Source organism: Geotrypetes seraphini, chromosome 2 (genome assembly GCF_902459505.1).
Source record: "Geotrypetes seraphini chromosome 2, aGeoSer1.1, whole genome shotgun sequence".
NCBI lineage: Eukaryota > Metazoa > Chordata > Amphibia > Gymnophiona > Dermophiidae > Geotrypetes > Geotrypetes seraphini.
The window spans coordinates 420,949,308-420,968,806 of record NC_047085.1 but is presented as its reverse complement, the minus strand read 5'-3'; the positions used below and the strand labels follow the sequence as shown (position 1 = coordinate 420,968,806).

Here is a 19,499-nt window from a genome sequence, read left to right as displayed (position 1 = left end):
GGATAAATTGGATAAGGATTTAATTGAATTGTGTTCAATCCAAACTGCTGAGATTAAAGATACTAGGTGGTAGATACGAGAGGGCAGGGAGGAGCTTACCTAAGATGTTGGCCTGAGGATTCAGCAGAGACGCCACCGCGTTGTTGAAAGGAACTTTTTCCACTTAATTTCTTGTTTGCCGGATGGTGAAGAGAAAATCTAAAGTTCGGGTTTTCCCGGACGAATCTGTTTCGTCAACGGGCACAATGGATGCCTTTGTAGATCATGGCACAAGAACGCCATAATCGGAGGTTTCCCCGTCTGGAGGGAACGCGCAAACTGAGGCGCGTGATCCCTCCTTTGAGGATGTCACTCTGTCCTCTGAAGAACGAAGTCCGCCTGACTGTCCTGGTGCGTCGGGGGAGTCGTTTTTGGACGCCACGGCCCAGAGTACCCTCTTGCTGGTTTCTCGGTGCGGGAGGACTGGCTCTGAGAAAGAGCAGGAGGAGCAGATAACATCTAACCAGCAGGCGACTAGAGGAATACAGTCAACTCCTTTAGATTCCCATACAGCTGAAGAAGTTTCAGAAGTGCTGGGAGCTACAGGGATCTCTGGCTCAAGGATTGCTCCCTTACAGAAGCCCAGGGTCTTTACAATGGAATCTATTTGGAATGCTATTGCAGATATGCAAACTTCTCTTGGTAATCAAATTTAACTGACTACTCGGTGTACGACTGTTCTTTCAGAGAACCTGGAACTTAAAACCAAGGTAACGAGTTTGGAGAATAAATCAAGTGACTTTGAGACTGGAAGTTCAAGCTCTAACTAAGGACAGTGCTAGTTTACACTTTAAACAAGAAATGATGGAAAACTCTATTAGGAGATGTAATCTCCGGGTACTTAATTTTCCTAAAGTTCAACCTATATCTGCCCTGGCAATGTTTAAAAGATATATGTCTGAAATTCTGAAAGTTCCAGAATCATCATATCCACCTATATCTAAAATATATTACCTTCCAAAGTCAATTAAATCGCAAAAGTCTGACCAGCAGAATCTTTCTGCTGAGAGTCTGGACTTGACTAATTTTCTGGAAAGGTCGGATACTGAGGTGGCTATTTCAGCAACATTAATTGTTCAGTTTGCTATTGACTCTGACAGGGAATGGATGCTTAAAATGTTTTTTAAATATAAAGATGTTCCCTTTTTGAATAATATCATAAGGATGTATTCAGATGTCTCTCGTTCCACTCAGAAGAGAAGGAAACAATTTCTCATTTTGAGACCCCAGGCAGTTCAATTAGGAGCAACTTTTGCACTTAGATTTTCCTGTAAGTGCGTTTTGACATATAAAGATATGTATTCTTCGAACCACAGCAGCTGTCTAAGTTTATTTCTGATAGAGAGCAGTTAGTACCTTATATATGAGTTGTCTTGTTTTCAAGTTTAAGATAGTTCAAGTGCAATCAGGTCACCATTTTCAGTTCCTTTGATTAAATTGCCTAGATTTAATTCAGTTTAACTAAAGCTCCCTCCCCAAGAGGTATTGTGGACTAACTATACTCTGTAATAATTTGATACCTTTTAAATAATTGGCTATTATATTTGCACTTTACATTGTATTTTCTTTCTTTTGATCTGTACAGATTGTCAAAGTTGAAATTCATAAATAAATAATAATAATAAAAAAAGGAGATTAAAGATACTATAGATCTAAGAAGAAAGAGAAATATTGGAAAATAATGCACAAAATAATTTTTTTAAAAAATTTCCCTCAAGTACCTACAGTAACACAGAGGGCACTGTTAAAAAGGTATTTCCTAGATATTTTATCAATTCCAGAGACATCAGTTTCCCCTTAAGTCTATTATTTACCACACAAAAAATTTCAAGATCAGCAAACTAATGATCAAAGTCCAAAAGTAGATTTATTAGACATTTCAACCATATTAGAGATATCCGATAAAGAAGTTGTTAAACCATCTACTTTAGTAGCTTCGGTTGCCTTCTACCTGATAAATTTTAGACAATGAAGATTTTCTTCCAAAATAGACACAGAGGGGGCATAATCAAAAGAAACGACTAAGTCCATTTTAGGCCTAAGTCGGGAAAAGGTCCATTTTCGAAAAATACATCCAACTTTTTTTTTTTTTAAATCATCCAACTGAACGTCCAGCTGTCTGATCGCCCAGACCGCTAAGTCGTCCATCTTTATACCCCCATTTTTGTCCAAAAATTTGTCCAAGTCACAACTGCTTTGAAAAAGACCTTTTGGGAGCGGGAGGGGCCAGAAAAGTGATGGACTGGACACCCAGAGTAGTGGGGTACCTTACAGGGCACTGCTGTAAACTTCACAAAAAGGGTCCCTCATAAACATCTCACTACAGCTCCCTTATAGGTCATGGTAAGCCCCCCCAAAACACCCCCAGAATCTACTAGACCAGTGATCTCAAACTCAAACCCTTTGCAGGGCCACATTTTGGATTTGTAGGTCCTTGGAGGGCCTCAGGAAAAAATAGTTGATATCTTATTAAAGAAATCACAATTTTGCATGAGGTAAAAATCTTTATAGTTTATAAATCTTTCCTTTTGGCTAAGTCTTAATAATAATATTGTATTTTATAGCTAAAGAGACATATGATCAAGAAACTTTTATTTTACTTTTGTGATTATGATAAACATACCAAGGGCCTCAAAATAGTACCTGTCGGGCCACATGTGGCCCCCGGGCCATGAGTTTGAGACCACTGTACTAGACCCACCTACCACCCAAATAACCCTTATGGCTGCAGGAGCCACTTATATGGCAGTACAAAATGGTTAGGTTTTTTTTTTTTTTTGGGGGGGTGCACATTTTTCACCATGAATGCAGTGATTAGAGTGGCTTATGAGCCTGGGTCCTCCTCTCCATGGTTCACTAACCCACCCCCAAGACCACTTAAGCCACCTCTGTGCAACGCTACTAGGCTTTCCTATGCTAGGCTGCCAAGTGCTGATGTTATGGAGGCAGATATGTAAAGTAGTTATTACAATTTTTATGGGGGTGGGGGTGAGTGATGACTGGGGCAGTGTGTGTGGGTCTGTACTTTGTGTCTGCAGTGCTTATCTGGTCACTTTGGATACCTTCTTGTGACTTAAACCTGGTTTTAGATGGCTTAAGTCACAACATCCAGGTTCCATCTAGGCACTGTTGTAAAACTTTTGGTTATACATGCAGTACGACTAAGTCTAGGACAGCCCACGTCCCGCCCTTGATGCCCCTTTTAGCTCTGGTCGTTCAGCAGCACTGTGAAGGCCTAGATCGTTTTTAAATACGTCTAAAACCCGGTTCGATTATTGGCATTTGGATGACCTGTCTCACTGATCGTCTAAGTACTGATTTAAGCTGGTTTTTAGACGTTTTTCCATTTTTATTATGAGCCCCAAAGAGTTTTTGGGTTTAAGAACTCAGATTTTCTTAGATATTTTGCATAAGATTCAAAAGCGAAGAAAATTATTGACGTTAAAACCTGGAGTTATGCTTCTAGGGGGTACCTTTTATTTAAGATACCCTTGTAAAAGTGTAGTTAAATATAAATCCCTGAAATATGTATTTTTTGAACTTTCACACTTAACTGCATTTCTGTCCCTAAAGCATTCGAAGGGGTTTGAAGTTTTTGAACTCTTAGAAATTAAATTCTGGCTCAGATGTTGGAACTTAGGGCCTGTTTTACAAAGCCATGTTAGCAGCTGCTGCGCGGTAACGGCCCCGAAGCCCATAGAGATTTAAAGGGCTTTGGGGCTGTTGCCGCGCTGCTTTGTTAGTGCTGTGATAGTTTTCCTAAGATTTTTGCAAGTTTTTGTTTTTCTTCGTTCTAGCAATCAAGGATCTCAATTATTATGTGGACTTGAGATGGATTAGCTTATGTATTTTCTTTCTAGATATAAATTGTATTATTTGTTCTTAGCTAATACTTTCTTTTCTATACAAGATTAATTCTTGATACTGTATGTTTAAAATTGATTATAAATTAAAAAAAAAAAAAGATTAAAACATTTAAAGGCCAGAGGTGTGCTTAGGAAGAGCATTTCTTTAATTCCACTGTGAATGGAACAGAGAGCAAGGGACAGGTAAGGTACTTGCAGCCACTCTTATGAAAGCAAACTCTCAAACTCTATTCTAAACTTTCACCAATACCTTTATTTATAGTAGTAGTTTTATGTAACAAGACATCCACAAAGCAAGTCTGACACTGAATTTGTCTTTACCGTAAATCAGCTTCAATATGAAGCTGTAAAATATCAAAACCCACCTTTTTACATGCAAGCTATTTTCAGCAAATATACATTTTAGACACATTGAGGGTAATGAATTACATACCAGCAATAGTTTAGGCTGGACATATTTTAAAAGCGACATAAAAGATCTATTGGTTGCTACAGTAGACAGTTTAAAATTATTAGAAATATAAATCATGCAGAACGTTTCAAGACAGTGCTAAGTATTTCCATAGGACATTGCAAAATAGTACCAGCATGTGCGCTTAATATGGCTCTCTTCCATCTGGACATTCTTGTGCCTTTAGAAGAAAATGCTATGCAGGAGCTTCGGGGAGCATCTTGAAAGAGGTACACGACTTCATTTTCTGAAAATGCTTTAAAATTCCAGTGGCATTTCCTGTTGTGGGTTACTGACTTGTTTATAAACTGCTGAAAGACCAGATGAGTCTTGTCCTAGGCTTTGTAACACATACAGTAGAAACATGTATACAATTAGACTTTCCTGATAGCATCTTTGCCTTTTCTTTCATAGAAAAAAGGACCTGTTTTAATCAGCTTTTCTACTATAGAGACAGAAGAAGACAATATATCTGCAGTAAGGCTTAAAGTGGAGTCCAGTTAGAGCAGAAAGATGCTGTAAACCATTTGCATGTTATTTTTCCCCAATTAAATTCACTGATGCAAGAAACCATGAGAAAATGTACATGGATTAGGTATCACAATATGGAAAATAGTAACATTTAAAAATGTCTTTGGCTGGATTTAAAGGATGCTGTAGAGTGAAACCATTGCTCCTTTTGGATGGGATGCGACTACAGAAGTACAGGCTGGGTACAGGTGAGCATGAGGAAGGTTTATAAACTTCTGTCCTTGGTGCCCTGGGGGTAAAAGCTGACCAAAGGCAAGAGTAAGGTGGTTTGGGTAGAGGGCAGCACCAGAGTAAAAAAGGACAAATCAAAAGGTAAAGGAGTAGCTTTTTTTTTTTTTAACAAGGGTGCATTCATTCAGAAAGAAGGTGCAGGAAGTTGTACTTTGTGGTAGAATAGCCGCAATCTTGGCCGTGTTGTTACTGTGACTGTAAAGTAAGTAATGTAATTTTTTGATGTTTGAGATTATAAAGCTTGTTAAGCTAATAATTATTTTTAATATAAACTGCTCTTAAACACTAGAGTAATGGGCAATATATTAAGATGATAAATCAAATTTCATGCCACCAGGAAGTTGGGCTGTGCCAGTATTCAACAACACCGTATTTTCTATGTACTGTACCAAAATTATGAGAGATTCTAAAATGAAATATTTTATAACCGTTTTAGGAAGGAAAGGAAATGGAGATTTTTTAAAGGAATTTTATTTTGGAATGGTAAGAATTCACCTCAAGAATACAACATAAAGGAAGTTATAAGATGATGTTCAAAGTCATCTCTCATGTCCCCTTTACTTAGAAAATAGATTTCAGTACTTTCCCCAGCTCCTGTATATATTTGGGCCACTTTTTCAACCCTTGCTTTATTTAAGGGGACAGCAGCCGGACTGTAGCAATTGGAAAGAAACATTTTGGAAAGATGAATCCTAGTACCTAGTAGTTAATCTCTAAGTAGTGATGCCCTGCATTCTCTAAGGCCTGGATTTTTTAAATGGCGCTGCGATCAGCAGCCAAGCACAAAAGCAGTGCCAATTGCATGTCAATCATGCAACTGCACCATTTATAGAATTGCGGCTACGGCACAGATGCCGGAAATGTAGGTCAGGGTTTTCAAGACAAGGTGAAAAGAATTGTGTCTTTGGAGACGCCTACTGATGCCTAAGGGTACTTCCAGCATTAATCACATCTATTTTGCCTATGGAGGCACTATCTTTTTTTTTTTTCAAATGAGATTTTAATTGCTTTTAAACGATGCCATCAATTATCGTGTCGATTAAAGGCAATTAAACAAATTAAAAATGGCGCTGTTAGGGTGCCTAATTAGTGGCGGTCTTTTATAGAATTTGAGTTTAAGTGCCTTTCACAGCTTTTCAATAAACATTTGAAAATGTTAGCAGCTTACTGTGCCACAATACAACAAAAAATAGTGAAGGACTGTCAGTGGTACTCAAATGAGCTAATTGTATCACTGCTTCGTTTTCAATCTGTTCCACATTAATTTTCCTCTTTGATGCAGAGCACAACTACACAACATTCAATCGATCTTAACCAGTTTCCAATGAACTGGGCCACTACAAAATATGTTTACAGAATCTGTGGCTATTTAAAGCAACTTCTTGCATCAATTCCAAAAATTTTCTGCCTCAGGGCTAGGATTCTTCTGTCTCTTCACAGCTTGTTAATCCAACTTAGATAAATACTGTGTATCTTCCAAAAGAAAACTATACAGCAATAAATAAGCCTAGAAACTGCAAGAAAAGCAGGAAAGAGTGACTTCTGCCTACTCTACCTATTTCCTGCACATGTGCCTGTGCACAATGGCCATAAACATATACTGGCTTTCTTCATTTATCAACCCTGATGCTGGTTCCTGACTTTGTGGTTGTTCTGTCAGGGCATATTGCATTAACAATGATTTTAACTTACTCTTTCCAAGCTAGGAGCATCTTATAACCACATCTTAGTTATTGGTAAATCTATATCTTTCCTTAACCCCAGACAATAACTGTCAAATCTAGCATGCTCCTCCAACTTGTTCCTTATAGAACAAGTCTATGGCCTGAGTGGCTGGGTTGTGGAAGAATCCCCACACTGAGGGAAAACTTCAGCAGGTAATTACAGCACGGCTTCAGTAATTTTTTTTACAAGATTACAGGCTGTTTACTCAGATTTCAAGACTGCTATGAGCTGAAACTTGAAATTAGTTGGCCCAATTTCTCAAAGACAACCAAGGCTATTAAAGCAAAGCCAGGACTGGATCTAGCCTACGAAAGCTGATCTTCCTCAGAATGCGTCAGTCTATCCCTGCGGGTTCTAAATTTACCTGCCAAATCAAAATCCAGCCTGGCTCTGACATATACAATAAAAGCCTTTCATTCCAGAATTGGGTCATTAGTTGCACTGTAAGGTCCGATAATTCAGAGATAACATGAACTGCACATGGTATGAAGCAGCTGGAAACTGCCTTGGTTTATGCTGGCTGCTGAACACAATAGGATGATGCATGCAGTTGATTGGTTGTCACTGTCTGAGTTTTCTTTCCTCACTGCACCAGCTCTGAAAGTTGTGCCTCGCATTCTTACTAATATTACTCCGAGTCGCTGCATGAGTCAGCGGCCTTCTTTTTCTTCTTTTTGCTGTGTTTCTTGTGCTTTTTCTTCTTTTTTGACTTGTCCTTCAAAACAATTACAATAGGAAGATTAATCTCAGAGCAAAAGCAAACATTCAAAGAAAATGCAGTATAACAAAATCTATATATTCTAAAATTATATCTGCAAATAAATGAAAATCACCCCTGCGCCCTCCCACTATCAAAAAATAAAAATATAGAACACACCTCTCCCATACTTGCAAGGAATCTGAACCTTAGACCTTAGACAGACACCTGAACATCACTGGCAGGCTGGGGGTGCTTAGTGCCATTTAAAACTGCCTTATGCAGGAACAGGAATTAGAACTGCAATACGAATGAAGCTATTCTTCAACACTGAATTATACTGAGCTTATTTCTAACCCCTGACTCAGAGCCAGTCCTCATGAAGCAGTACGGGAAAGGTTAGCATTTTACACAATCCTTTAGCTTGAGAAGGATTTACTCACAATCAGATTGGTTTGAGAAGCAAAGGTTTATAAAGAGGTTCCCCCCAAAAAAATAAGTTGTTGAGGAGGGATACAGAAAGATCACAAGGAAAGAAAGAGAAGTATTGTTGAAAATGAACAAAATAAATGATGAGAAGTTTGTTTGCACTATGAAGTACAACCATTTGTCTAGGGATAGAATGAAGGCTTTGAAAAAACAGATAAACTGTCCAGAATCTCAAACATTTTGCAAATATAAATATTACTATACTCTATGAAAGAGGGAAGAAATCTATAAGATCTTTTGATACTTTGAGCATTGGCAGGCTGTGAGCCCAAAGGAATGCCATCCAAGGAGACACAATAAATGTGTGTTTTTTTTTCTGTAATACCTCGTTGGAGACTAAGGAATTTGTACATCATTATTTATTTAAAAAAAACCAAAAACATGCTACATCCACCAGTACAATACAATAAAACACACACAATAAAGCCACATAACATAATAACTGACACAAAAGAGACAACTTTAAATCATAAAATCCACTAATACATTCAAAGAGGATTGTTTTCAAATGTTTTCTAAACTGCAAAATCCCAGGTAGGGTTCTAACTTCTACTTGCAGGGCACTGCATAAGCAAGCACCCTGAATTGAGAACATCAAGTGCCGATTAGTCAAAAGTTTCAGATTTAAATGATTTTACTTTTAACTTTGCCCCAGACCGCAAGGAGTGTGAAGAATGGTATAGTTTAAATAAAATAGTCAACATAAGTGGAGTGTTGCAATTCAATACCGAAGGTAAAGGACTGGGAAGTCTATTCACACTTGTACTGGCAACCAACGCAAGTCCTGAATGATAGGTATTAACATGTTCTGACTTAGACACGTTAGCAATCAACCTTGCGGCAGCATTCTGTGTTAACTGTAAAGCCTATACTGCACAGTTTGGCAAACCAAGATACAGGAAATTGCAGTAATACAAAATTGGCAGCAGTATCGCAAACACCACAAACAAAAATTAGCTGCAGAAAAAGAATCTTTTAGCTTCCTCAAAGTCTCAAGTGGAAGAAGGCTTTAGATATCACTGCTCTTATCTGCGGTTTAAAAGATAATGTAGAGTTGAGAAATATTCCTAAATACTTGCAATGATCAAGTATAGGAATCTGAACATTACAAAAGAAAATCTGCCAATTCTTTGCTACATTCTAGGTGTGAAATCTGTGTCTTGCTGATATTAAGCTTTAAATGATTAGCTAACATCCAATCACGAACTGCCTGTAAGCAGACTGTCAAACAAGCAAAAGTCTCTACTACTACTATTAATTATTTCTATAGTGCTACCAGATGCATGCAGCACTGTACAGAGTCACAAAGAATAAGAAAACAGTCTCTGCTCGAAAGAGCTTACAATCTAAACAGGCAAGACAGACAAATAAGATATCATGAATATAGTTAAGGGGAATAGTTAATCAGCTGGCTGGGTTGGAGGGCAGAGGAGTAGGGTTAAGGATTGAAAGCTATATCAAAAAGGTAGGTTTTCAGTCTGCTTTTAAACAAGGGAAGATAAGGGGCTTGACGGACAAAAGTCTCTGAAGATGATTTTCCAATTGGAATTATAAACTATGTTATCAGCATAAAGCCGATAGCTGACACCCAACTGAGAAAGCACAGTTACTTACCGTAACAGGTGTTATCCAGGGACAGCAGGCAGATATTCTCACATATGGGGTGACATCAACCATGGAGTCCCAATGCAGACAGCTTCACAAGCAGACTTGCTTGAAGAATTTTTTATAAAGTTTGAGACTGCCGCACAGCGCATGCCCGTAGGGTGCGCGTCTCTTCAGTTCAGATAGCTAGCTAAGAAGCCAACCAGGGGAGGTGGGTGGATTGTGAGAATATCTGCGTGCTGTACCTGGATAACACCTGTTACGGTAAGGCAGGACAAGCAGGCAGCATATTCTCACATATGGGTGACCTCCAAGCTAACCAGAATGGGATGGTGGGAGTGCTGGCAATTCAGGAGAATAAATTTTGTAATACTGCCTGGCAAAAAGTGGCCATCCCGTCTGGAAAAAGAATCCAGACAATAATGAGAGCTGAATGTATGAACCGAGGACCAAGTGGTAGCTTTGCAGATTTCCTCAATAAAAGTAGATCTAAGGAAAGCTACAGATGCTGCCATGGCTCTAACTTTATGGGCTGTGACTTGACCCTCTAGATGCAGTCCAGCCTGAGCATAGCAGAAAAAGATACAAGCAACCAACCAGTTGGAGATGGCTCTTTTGGAAACTGGATGTCCCAACTTGTCTGGATCAAAGGAGACAAAAAGTTGAGGAGAAGATCTGTATGGCTTAGTCCTTTGTAAGTAGAAAGCCAAAGCCCGCTTGCAGTCCAGAGTATGAAGAGCTATTTCTCCAGGGTGAGAATGAGGCTTTGGAAAAAACACTGGAAGAACAATTGATTGATTGAGATGAAATTCTGAAACAACTTTTGGTAAGAATTTAGGATGAGCACAGAGGACCACCTTGTCATGATGGAATATTGTAAAAGGTGGGTCCGCTACTAAAGCTTGTAGTTCACTGACTGCAAGCAGACGTCAAAGCAATGAGAAAGACCCACTTTCCAAGTGAGATATTTCAGATGAGCCAAAGACATTGGTTCAAATGGAGGCTTCATCAATTTAGCAAGAACCACATTGAGATCCCAAACCACTGAAGACAGTTTGAGAGGTGGTTTGACATTTCATAATTCCTTTCATAAATCTGGAAAACACAGGATGAGAAGATAAGGGTTTCTCTTCCAACAGCTGATGGAAAGCAGCAATTGCACTGAAATGGACTCTAATGCAGTGGTTCTCAAACCTGTCCTGGAGGACCACCAGGCCAATCGGGTTTTCAGGATAGCCCTAATGAATATGCATGAAGCAGATTTGCATGCCTGTCACTTCCATTATATGCAAATCTCTCTCATGCATATTCATTAGGGCTAGCCTGAAAACCCGATTGGCCTGGTGGTCCTCCAGGACAGGGTTGGGAACCACTGCTCTAATGGATGTTGATTTGAGGCCTGATTGAGATAAATGAAACAGGTAATCCAGAACTGAAGACAAGGAGAAGACTGAGGCTCCTTGTGATGAAGAGCACACCAAGCAGAAATCCTAGTCCATTTCTGGTTGTAGCATTGTCTAGTAGTAGGCTTCCTAGAAGCCTCTAAAATGTCCTTGACAGATTGAAAGAACTGTAGATTGGCAGTTACATTGAAAGGTACCAAGCTGTCAGATGCAGAGACTGCAGGTTGGGATGAAATAGAGAACCCTGACTCTGTGTAAGCAGAAATGGAAAAAACTGGTAGAAGTAGTGGCTCCCTGCTGCTGAGTTGAAGTAGAAGGGAGAACCAAGGATGTCTGGGCCACCAAAGAGCTATGAGAATCATGGTGGCATGTTCGTGTTTGACGAGAATCAGAGGGAATGGAGGAAATGCAAAGAGAAACTTGTTTGTCCATTCCAGGAGAAAAGCATCTGCCTCCAGGCGGAGAGGAGAATAGATCCTGGAGCAAAACTGAATTCAAGCTTAAAAACAAAGATTGCTAAAAATCCAAGATGGCCACTGCCAGCAAATTTGTGCCAAAAATGGCAAAAATAAACTATTTTCATATACAAAAAATAGCAATTTAGGGTCTGGGGAGTGGAAGACCTGAATCCTATTCTCAGAAAGCCTTAAAAATGCATTTTTCAGACCACCTTCGATGTTCCCATAGGAAATAATGGAGATGTACTCAAAGCCACTGAAGTGCCTTGCCTGTCAGCTCTTTTTACTGCAGCTTGATGGAGGAAAATAATTTTCTGCTTCAGAAATACTTCAAAAGGACCTAACTTCAAGATCTTCGGACTGCCAGTCGAGTGCACCCCGACTGAAACCTCTGCCACCTTGGAATCAGTCCATGCAACCAGGGGCGGGAAAAGCAGCCTGCATCCTGAAACCTCAAGGGGCTTTTACTCAGGACGTACCCAGCCTGCACTTAAAACTTTGAAAAGGTCAGAAGGTAAACTAGCACTCCCAGGGGGCCAGACCATGGTGGCACATAGCAGGCTAGGTCCTCAGGTTCATCAAAGTTTCTCTGTGAAGCTACAGGCTGGCTCTGTGGAAACTGCTTCCTTTCCTCTGGCAGAAGACCTCTACAAGGGGTCTCATGGCATCCAAGCCACCAAAAACAAACTTTAATTAAAAAATAAATAAATATATATATATATATTTAAGAAAAAGATGCAGTGCAGATCAGAAAGACTTCTGTACGAATTGCTTGCAGAAATCAAAACTGCAGGGGACTCTGTCTCTCTCTAGCAGTAGGAGCATATAGTGAGAAAAGTGTGTGGATTTCTGCAAGTGCCAGATCTCGGGAATGTATTGGCCCCTTGCGTATGGAATCCAGAAGGGATATACTAGAACCAATCTTAAACAATACACTGCCTAATAACAGTTTTAATGCAGATCATACAGCCTCTGTAGCTCCTCCTACTCCACAGTCTCAATGTTAGCTCAAGAGCTGATATTTGAAGCTTTAGAAAACAGGGTAGCACTAGCAACTCTCAGATTCATAATCAGTGTCGCTCTCTTGATGTGCAGTAATAGGGCTAGGAGCTTATGTCATCAATTGCTGCTTGAGCACAGCTTCTGTAGCTCTGCCCAGTCCACAGTCTCAATATTAGCTCAAGAGATGATGTTAGAACAGGCTGCTTCATGTTTGAAGCTGTAGAAAACAGATCAGCACTAGCAGCTCTCAGATTCAGGAATCAGTGTTTGCTGCCGGCATCTTATGACTGACTGGTTAAGCTTATCATTTAGAGAAGTGTCGCAAACTTTTTAAGTAGCGGCACACTAATCTCAGGGCCACAGCTAGAAGGCACCTGGAAATGACATCACACACATTCTCTTTAACATCTACATGTCCTCCCTGAAACTCTTTCAACTATCCCCCCTGGAAACAATCTACACTTATGCAGATGACATCCTTGTCCTCCTTGAGACTGACCAGAACCTCATCAACCTCCACGAAAACATTACAGCTTGCATAATGAGACTCCGTGCCTGGTCCCTCTCGGTACAGATGAAACTAAACGAATCTAAAACAAAACTACTCTGGCTCGGCCCAAAATTCGAACACTTGCCCACACTTTTCACACTACCCACAGGCGATACGCTCGAGTTCTCATGTAAAGTCCTTGGTATCACTATTGATTCCTCTCTCTCCCTCAATGACCCCCTCAACTCCTTGGCAAAATCATGCTTTTTCAGCCTTCACATGCTGAGGAAAGCTAGATCCTACTTCAGCCAACAACACTTTGCCATCCTTGTCCAATCCATCATCCTCTCCAAACTAGATTACTGCAACGCCATCTACTTAAATCTATCAAAAAAAAGTATTCTAAGACTCCAGCTAATCCAGAATACTGCAGCCAAACTGATCTTCTCAAAACGCAAGTCTGACCATGCCTCTCCACTACTTGCCAAACTTCATTGGCTCCCAATAATCTCCAGAATCCATTTCAAATGTTCCTGCCTGGCTTTCAAGATCATTCACGGAATCCTGCCTCCTCTTAAACCCACTGTCTTTCAACTCCTCCAGTCCCGACTCCTCCAGAACTGCCCAAAGGCTTAAACTAGCCTTCCCCTCTCCACGCGGCATCCACTATTCAGGCAAACTGGGAAAATCCCTTCTCTTCAAAATCACAGGTCTTTGGAACGACCTCACCACCCCGCTGCGGAACCTGAGTTCCCTTCAGTTATTCCGCAAACAACTGAAAACCTGGCTTTTCAGCAAATTGTAGCTCTATCCTTCCCCCCTTTCTCTCCCCCCTTCTACACACAAGTTCATGTAATCCTTTTTCTTCTTCTCTACCCACTATTTTAAGTTCTTGTAAACCGTGTCAAGCTCCATTCTCATGGAGATGATGCGGTATATAAACTTAAGGTTTAGATTAGATTAGATGTCTGTGCGTGCGCGGATGTCCTCCAGCCGCAGCCCTGAGCCTCCTATTATCACCGGGGGGTGGGGGTGGGGGGGGTGTTGTGCTGCAGAAGGAGAGGTGAGGAGAAGGAGCAGAGGTGCAGGCTGACTGAGTACAAAACATACTGTGAGAGGCATGTCCTATAAGCAGTCAGCTGGCGCCTCTCCTCCTCACTGGCATCTCGCAGCTGGAATCTGCCACGGCACACAGTTTGTGATACACTGATTTAGAGCATTTGGATAACTGTAAATACTATGCTGGGGCAGGAGAGAGAGACCTGGGACAGTGGAACATGGTTTAAGAGGGACAGGCTTGAGAAGGCAGTCCAGAGGAAGGTGATAAAAATGGTAGGAGGTTTGCACCAAAAATGTATGAGAGACTGGAAGCTCTGAATATGTATACCCTAGAGCAGGGGTAGGCAATTCCGATCATCGAGAACCACATGCAGGCCAGATTTCAGGATATCAACAATAAATATGCATGCCTGTGGCTCGCGAGGACCGGAATTGCCTACCCCTGCCGTAGAGGAAAGGAGGGACATTAGAGATATGATTCAAACATTTAGAAATTTGAAAAGGTACTAACAAAATCTTTTCCAGAGAAAGGAAAATGGTAAAACTAGAGGGCTTAATTTGAGGTTGAGGGATAGTAGACTCAAGAGAAATGTTAAGAAATTCTTCTTTACGGAGAAGGTAGGTAGATGACGCCTGGAATGTGCTCCCAAGGGAAGTGGTGGAGAAAAATATGGTGACCAGAGTTCAAAAAAGCATGGGATAAACACAGAGGATCTCTAATCAGAAAAAAATGGTATATATTGAAGGTCAATACTGAGCAAATTTGCATGGTCTGTGGCTGGGATGGTTTAGATGAGTTGGAGTGAACTTTGACAGAGACTTTAGTAGATAGCACCTAAGAATAGTACCAGACAGAGCTCTGGGTTTCTGGCCCAGAAATATCTAGGAAAAAGGACAATTTAAATTAAATCAGTAATTTAAAGAGAGGGCACGGTTGGGCAGACTGGATGGACCATTTTGGTCTTTATCTGCCGCCATTTACTATGTTACTAAGATAACTGATAAAGTAATCTGTTTTATAATCTGCCCCTGCAGGCAGCTAGCTATATGTTAGCAGAACAAGGAGAAAATTTAAAGTAAGACTCATTGAATACAAAGATAATTTAAAGAGAAAATTGGAACTGGAACATAAACATTAGTCAAACATTCTCTAGAAAAGGATCACAAGTTCAATGGTCTCATAGTTTTTGGTGTTCGCAGCACCTTGCCTCTCTTGGAGGGGTAGAGACAAGAGAGAAATTTCTCTTGCAGTTTAATTTTAATACAGCATTTCAGCTTGGGTTCAACCAATGGAGTTTTTATTGGAAATTAATTTCATTACAAAAAGACAGATTTTTAAAAAGTCAGTTGTTTGAATATATTTTCCCCTCCAAATCTACAAACAATTGAACTTTTTCATCCTCTGGAATATTATAAGAGATATGCAACATTTTGACTATTTTACACCTTATATAATACAAGATATGTACATAAAAAGATGTTTGCACTTTCAAAATTAGGAGTGACTTCATCAAGGGGCACTAACCGTGATAGCATGTGCTATACATTTAGATGCTCATAGGACTATAATGAGCATCTCAGCGTTTAACAAACGCTAAATTGGTTAGCTTCCCTTGATGAATCCCTCCTAAATCTGTATTCTGAACGAAAAAAACTTTTAAAATTATTTAGCTGGGATATCATGATATCAATGGATTGTCTCTATGTAAGATTGTTTTCTTTAAAAGAAAACACTGAGTGTATTCCATTAAGATTACCAAAAATATTGGACATAATAAAGTAAATGATTAATTAATCAAAATTTTTTAGCAGTGAATCACAGAGTATGAGAGGCTAACTGTTTTAGAGGTGTTTGCAACTTATATACACAGTTGAGTCACATTATTATGACCACTTGCTAAGACAGACACCATAGGAGTGACTCAATAAGATGCTGGATGATTGCTAGTGATATCTGGAGCCATGCAGATTGCAGTGTGTCTGACAGTTGCTGATGGGTGCATGGTGGTGGATCCAGTTGTCAAATATATCAACTGAGGTGGTCACTGCACATCTGTGAGTGCCTTTCCATCTGAAGCTGGCTCACAGTACCTCAGTTCCGTAAGTAAGCTAAGAAGCCAACCGGGGGGGGGGGGGGGGGGAGAGGGGAGGGTTGTGAGAATATCTGACTGTTGTCCCCGGATAACACCTGTTTTGGTAAGTAACTGTGCTTTATCCTAGGACAAGCAGGCAGCATATTCTCACATGTGGGACTCCCTAGCTTACTGTAATGGGATGGAGGAAGAGTTGGCCATTAAGAAAAAAATAAATTCTGTAATACTACTTGGCTGAAACGACCATCTCGTCTGGAATGTGATTCTAGACTGTAGTGAGATGTGAATGTGTGAATTGAGGACTAAGTAGCTGCTTTGCACATCTCATCAATGGGAATGGAAAGTAAGAATGTTACTGATGCTGCTCACTGAGTTGTTCCCTGAAGATCTGCACTGGTACATTTGGCTCAACAGCCGGTATGATTGGTACACAAAGGTGTCATGGGGTGGGAGACCTCAATGAGGATGCGCGCCCTGAATGAGACACTGCACTAAAGGAGAACAATGGCGCTGATGTTTGGCCTGCATCGAGAGACTTGATGCCATAGAGGTCTGCGACACTTGCTGGGAAGAGAATGGCTTCTTAGTGATCTTGCCCAATTCAGGAATCACGTCCGATGTCAATGCCGGTACCAAAGGCTCGGATTTATCATTGGAGTCCATGGTCGAGCTTCTCCTGCTGGATACAACGAGCCTTTAATGAGCGTTTCTGCAAGGTAGAACAAGTACAGCTGTCTACTTGATGCTCAGGGTCCAAACACCAACTATGTGGGTCAGTGATTGAGATAGGGCGCTGGCACCGACAGCACTTTTTAAAACCGTTCGAAGGTTTAGCCATTGATGGAAAAATCTCAGCGTCAAACTCAATGATGACAAATGAAGAGGAAAAAACGCCGAGGGAGCAAAAAAGGGAAAATATTTTTTTTAAATGTTTTTACACAGACCGAAGAAGGATATAGAAGAAAAGAAAGAAAGCCAAAGGGCCAAAAATAGAAGAATGCCGACGGGAAGACAACGTGCATTGGACAGAATCCAGAAAAAAAAGCACTTCTTCGCTCCATGGAAAAGAACCAAGGGTGGGAAGGCACTCACGCATGAATGGTGTGGGTAGTCGCGAAGTTTCTAAAAAACTTAAGTGCAAGTATACTTTTACCACAGTCCATAATGGGCTCTGTGGATGACGTCACTCCCCTACATGTGAGAATATGCTACCTGCTTTACAAACGAAGACACATCCAACATACCGGATGTTGATGAGAAATTCTTCAATGGAAATCAAGCAGAAAAATTAATATCCATGGAAGTGAGCCTTGAAGATGTACGCAGGCAGATAGAAAAACTAAAAACTGACAAATCCCCGGGTCCGGACAGAATCCAACCAAGGGTTCTGAAGGAATTAAAGGAAGAGATATCGGAACTACTACAGCAAATTTGCAATCTATCCCTGAAAACAGGCATGATCACGGAGGACTGGAAGATAGCCAACGTTATGCCCATCTTTAAAAAGGGATCAAGAGGTGACCCGGGAAACTACAGACCGGTGAGTCTGACCTCGGTTCCGGGGAAAATGGCGGAAGCACTGATAAAAGAAAACACCGATGAACCAGCCAACATGGTTTCTGCAAGGGGAGATTGTGCCTAACGAACTTATTGAACTTCTTCGAAGGAATTAACAAACGGATGGACAAAGGAGAACCCATAGACATCGTATATTTAGATTTCCAAAAAGCCTTTGACAAGGTGCCCCATGAATGCCTACTCCGGAAACTGAAGAACCATGGGATGGAAGGAGACATACATAGACAGATCAGAAACTGGTTGGCAGGTAGTAAATAGAGGGTAGGAGTGAAGGGCCACTACTTGGACTTGAGGAGGGTCACGAGTGAGGTCCCGCAGGGCTCGGTGCTCAGGCCGCTGCTATTTAATATATTCATACATGATCTAGAAACAGGGACGAAGTGTGAGATAATAAAATTTGTGGATGACACCAAACTATTTAGTGGAGCTTGGACTAAAGAGGACTGCGAAGAATTGCAAAGGGACTTGAACAAACCAGGGGAATGGGCAACGAGATGGCAGATGAAATGTAAAGTATTACATGTGGGAAACAGAAACCCGAGGTACAACTATACGATGGGAGGGATGTTATTAAATGAGAGTACCCAAGAAAGGGACTTTGGGGTAATGGTGGACATGACAATGAAACCGACGGCACAGTGCGCAGCGGCCGCTAAGAAGGCAATCAGAATGCTAGGCATAATCAAGAAGGGTATTACAACCAGAACGAAAGAAGTTATCCTGCTATTGTATCTGACGATGGTGCATCCGCATCTGGAGTGCTGCGTCCAATATTGGTCCCCGTACCTTAAGAAGGACATGGCGTTACTCAAGAGGGTTCAGAGGAGAGCAATGCATCTGATAAAGGGGATGGAAAACCTTTCATATTCTGAGAGATTGGAGAAACTGGGTCTCTTTTCCCTGGAGAAGAGGAGACTTAGAGGGGATATGATAGAGACTTACAAGATCATGAAGGGCATAGAGAGAGTAGAGAGGGACAGATTCTTCAATAAAAGAACAAGAGGGCATTCAGAAAAGTTGAAAGGGGACAGATTCAAAACTAATGCTAGGAAGTTCTTCTTTACCCAACATGTGGTGGACACCTGGAATGCGCTTCCAGAGGGCATAATAGGGCAAAGTACGGTACTAGGGTTCAAGAAAGGATTGGACAATTTCCTGCTAAAAAAGGAGATAAAGGGGTATAGATAGAGGATTACTGCACAGGTCCTGGACCTGTTGGGCCGCCGCGTGAGCGGACTGCTGGGCATGATGGACCTCAGGTCTGACCCAGCAGAGGCATTGCTTATGTTCTTATGAATGCTGCCACTACCAGCTTGCGTATGTCCAATAATGGTTGCTCAGTGTTTATTATTGGCAGTTTCATGCCTCACACGCGAATGCCCATCCATTTGATGGAACTCAAAGCATGACTCTTCGGAGAAGGTAACACTCTGCCAGTTGGTACTCCTGTGCAAATTATAGCAGTTTTTTTTGTGATGAACCCTCATAAGCATGGGTGCAGTCAACAGCCATCTGCTCCGGAGCCCTATTCACATCAGGGTTCACTGCAGCCATTTTGGGCTCACATCTGGAAGCCCCCCTGGTTTGTTTGGACGGTGAGTTGCTCTGCGGTAGCGTGCAGATTGGTCCACACCAAACTGTGCAGCTGATGTTTACCTCTTGCATTGTTGGTTTGTGCTGCCCTACAGTTGCCCTGTTGGGTCTTGGAAAAGGTTCCATTTGTCCACTTTAAACCACAGCAGCCCATGAACAGTTCATATACTCCATCGTTTCCGAAATACT

The 19,499-nt window shown here is 41.0% G+C and overlaps 1 protein-coding gene across 4 annotated transcripts in view; it reads right to left on the bottom strand.

Moving 5' to 3' along the window:
- Positions 1 to 4,138: 4,138 nt before the first annotated feature.
- The window catches only part of FAM133B (family with sequence similarity 133 member B), an 89,046-nt gene continuing 73,685 nt past the window's right edge, over positions 4,139 to 19,499 (bottom strand). For all 4 annotated transcript variants that reach the window (XM_033931134.1, XM_033931137.1, XM_033931135.1 and 1 more), the window contains one exon: positions 4,139 to 7,558. In XM_033931134.1, the coding sequence (XP_033787025.1) occupies positions 7,472 to 7,558 (87 nt within the window). In that variant the 3' untranslated portion in view covers positions 4,139 to 7,471. The remainder of the gene's footprint in view (positions 7,559 to 19,499) is intronic.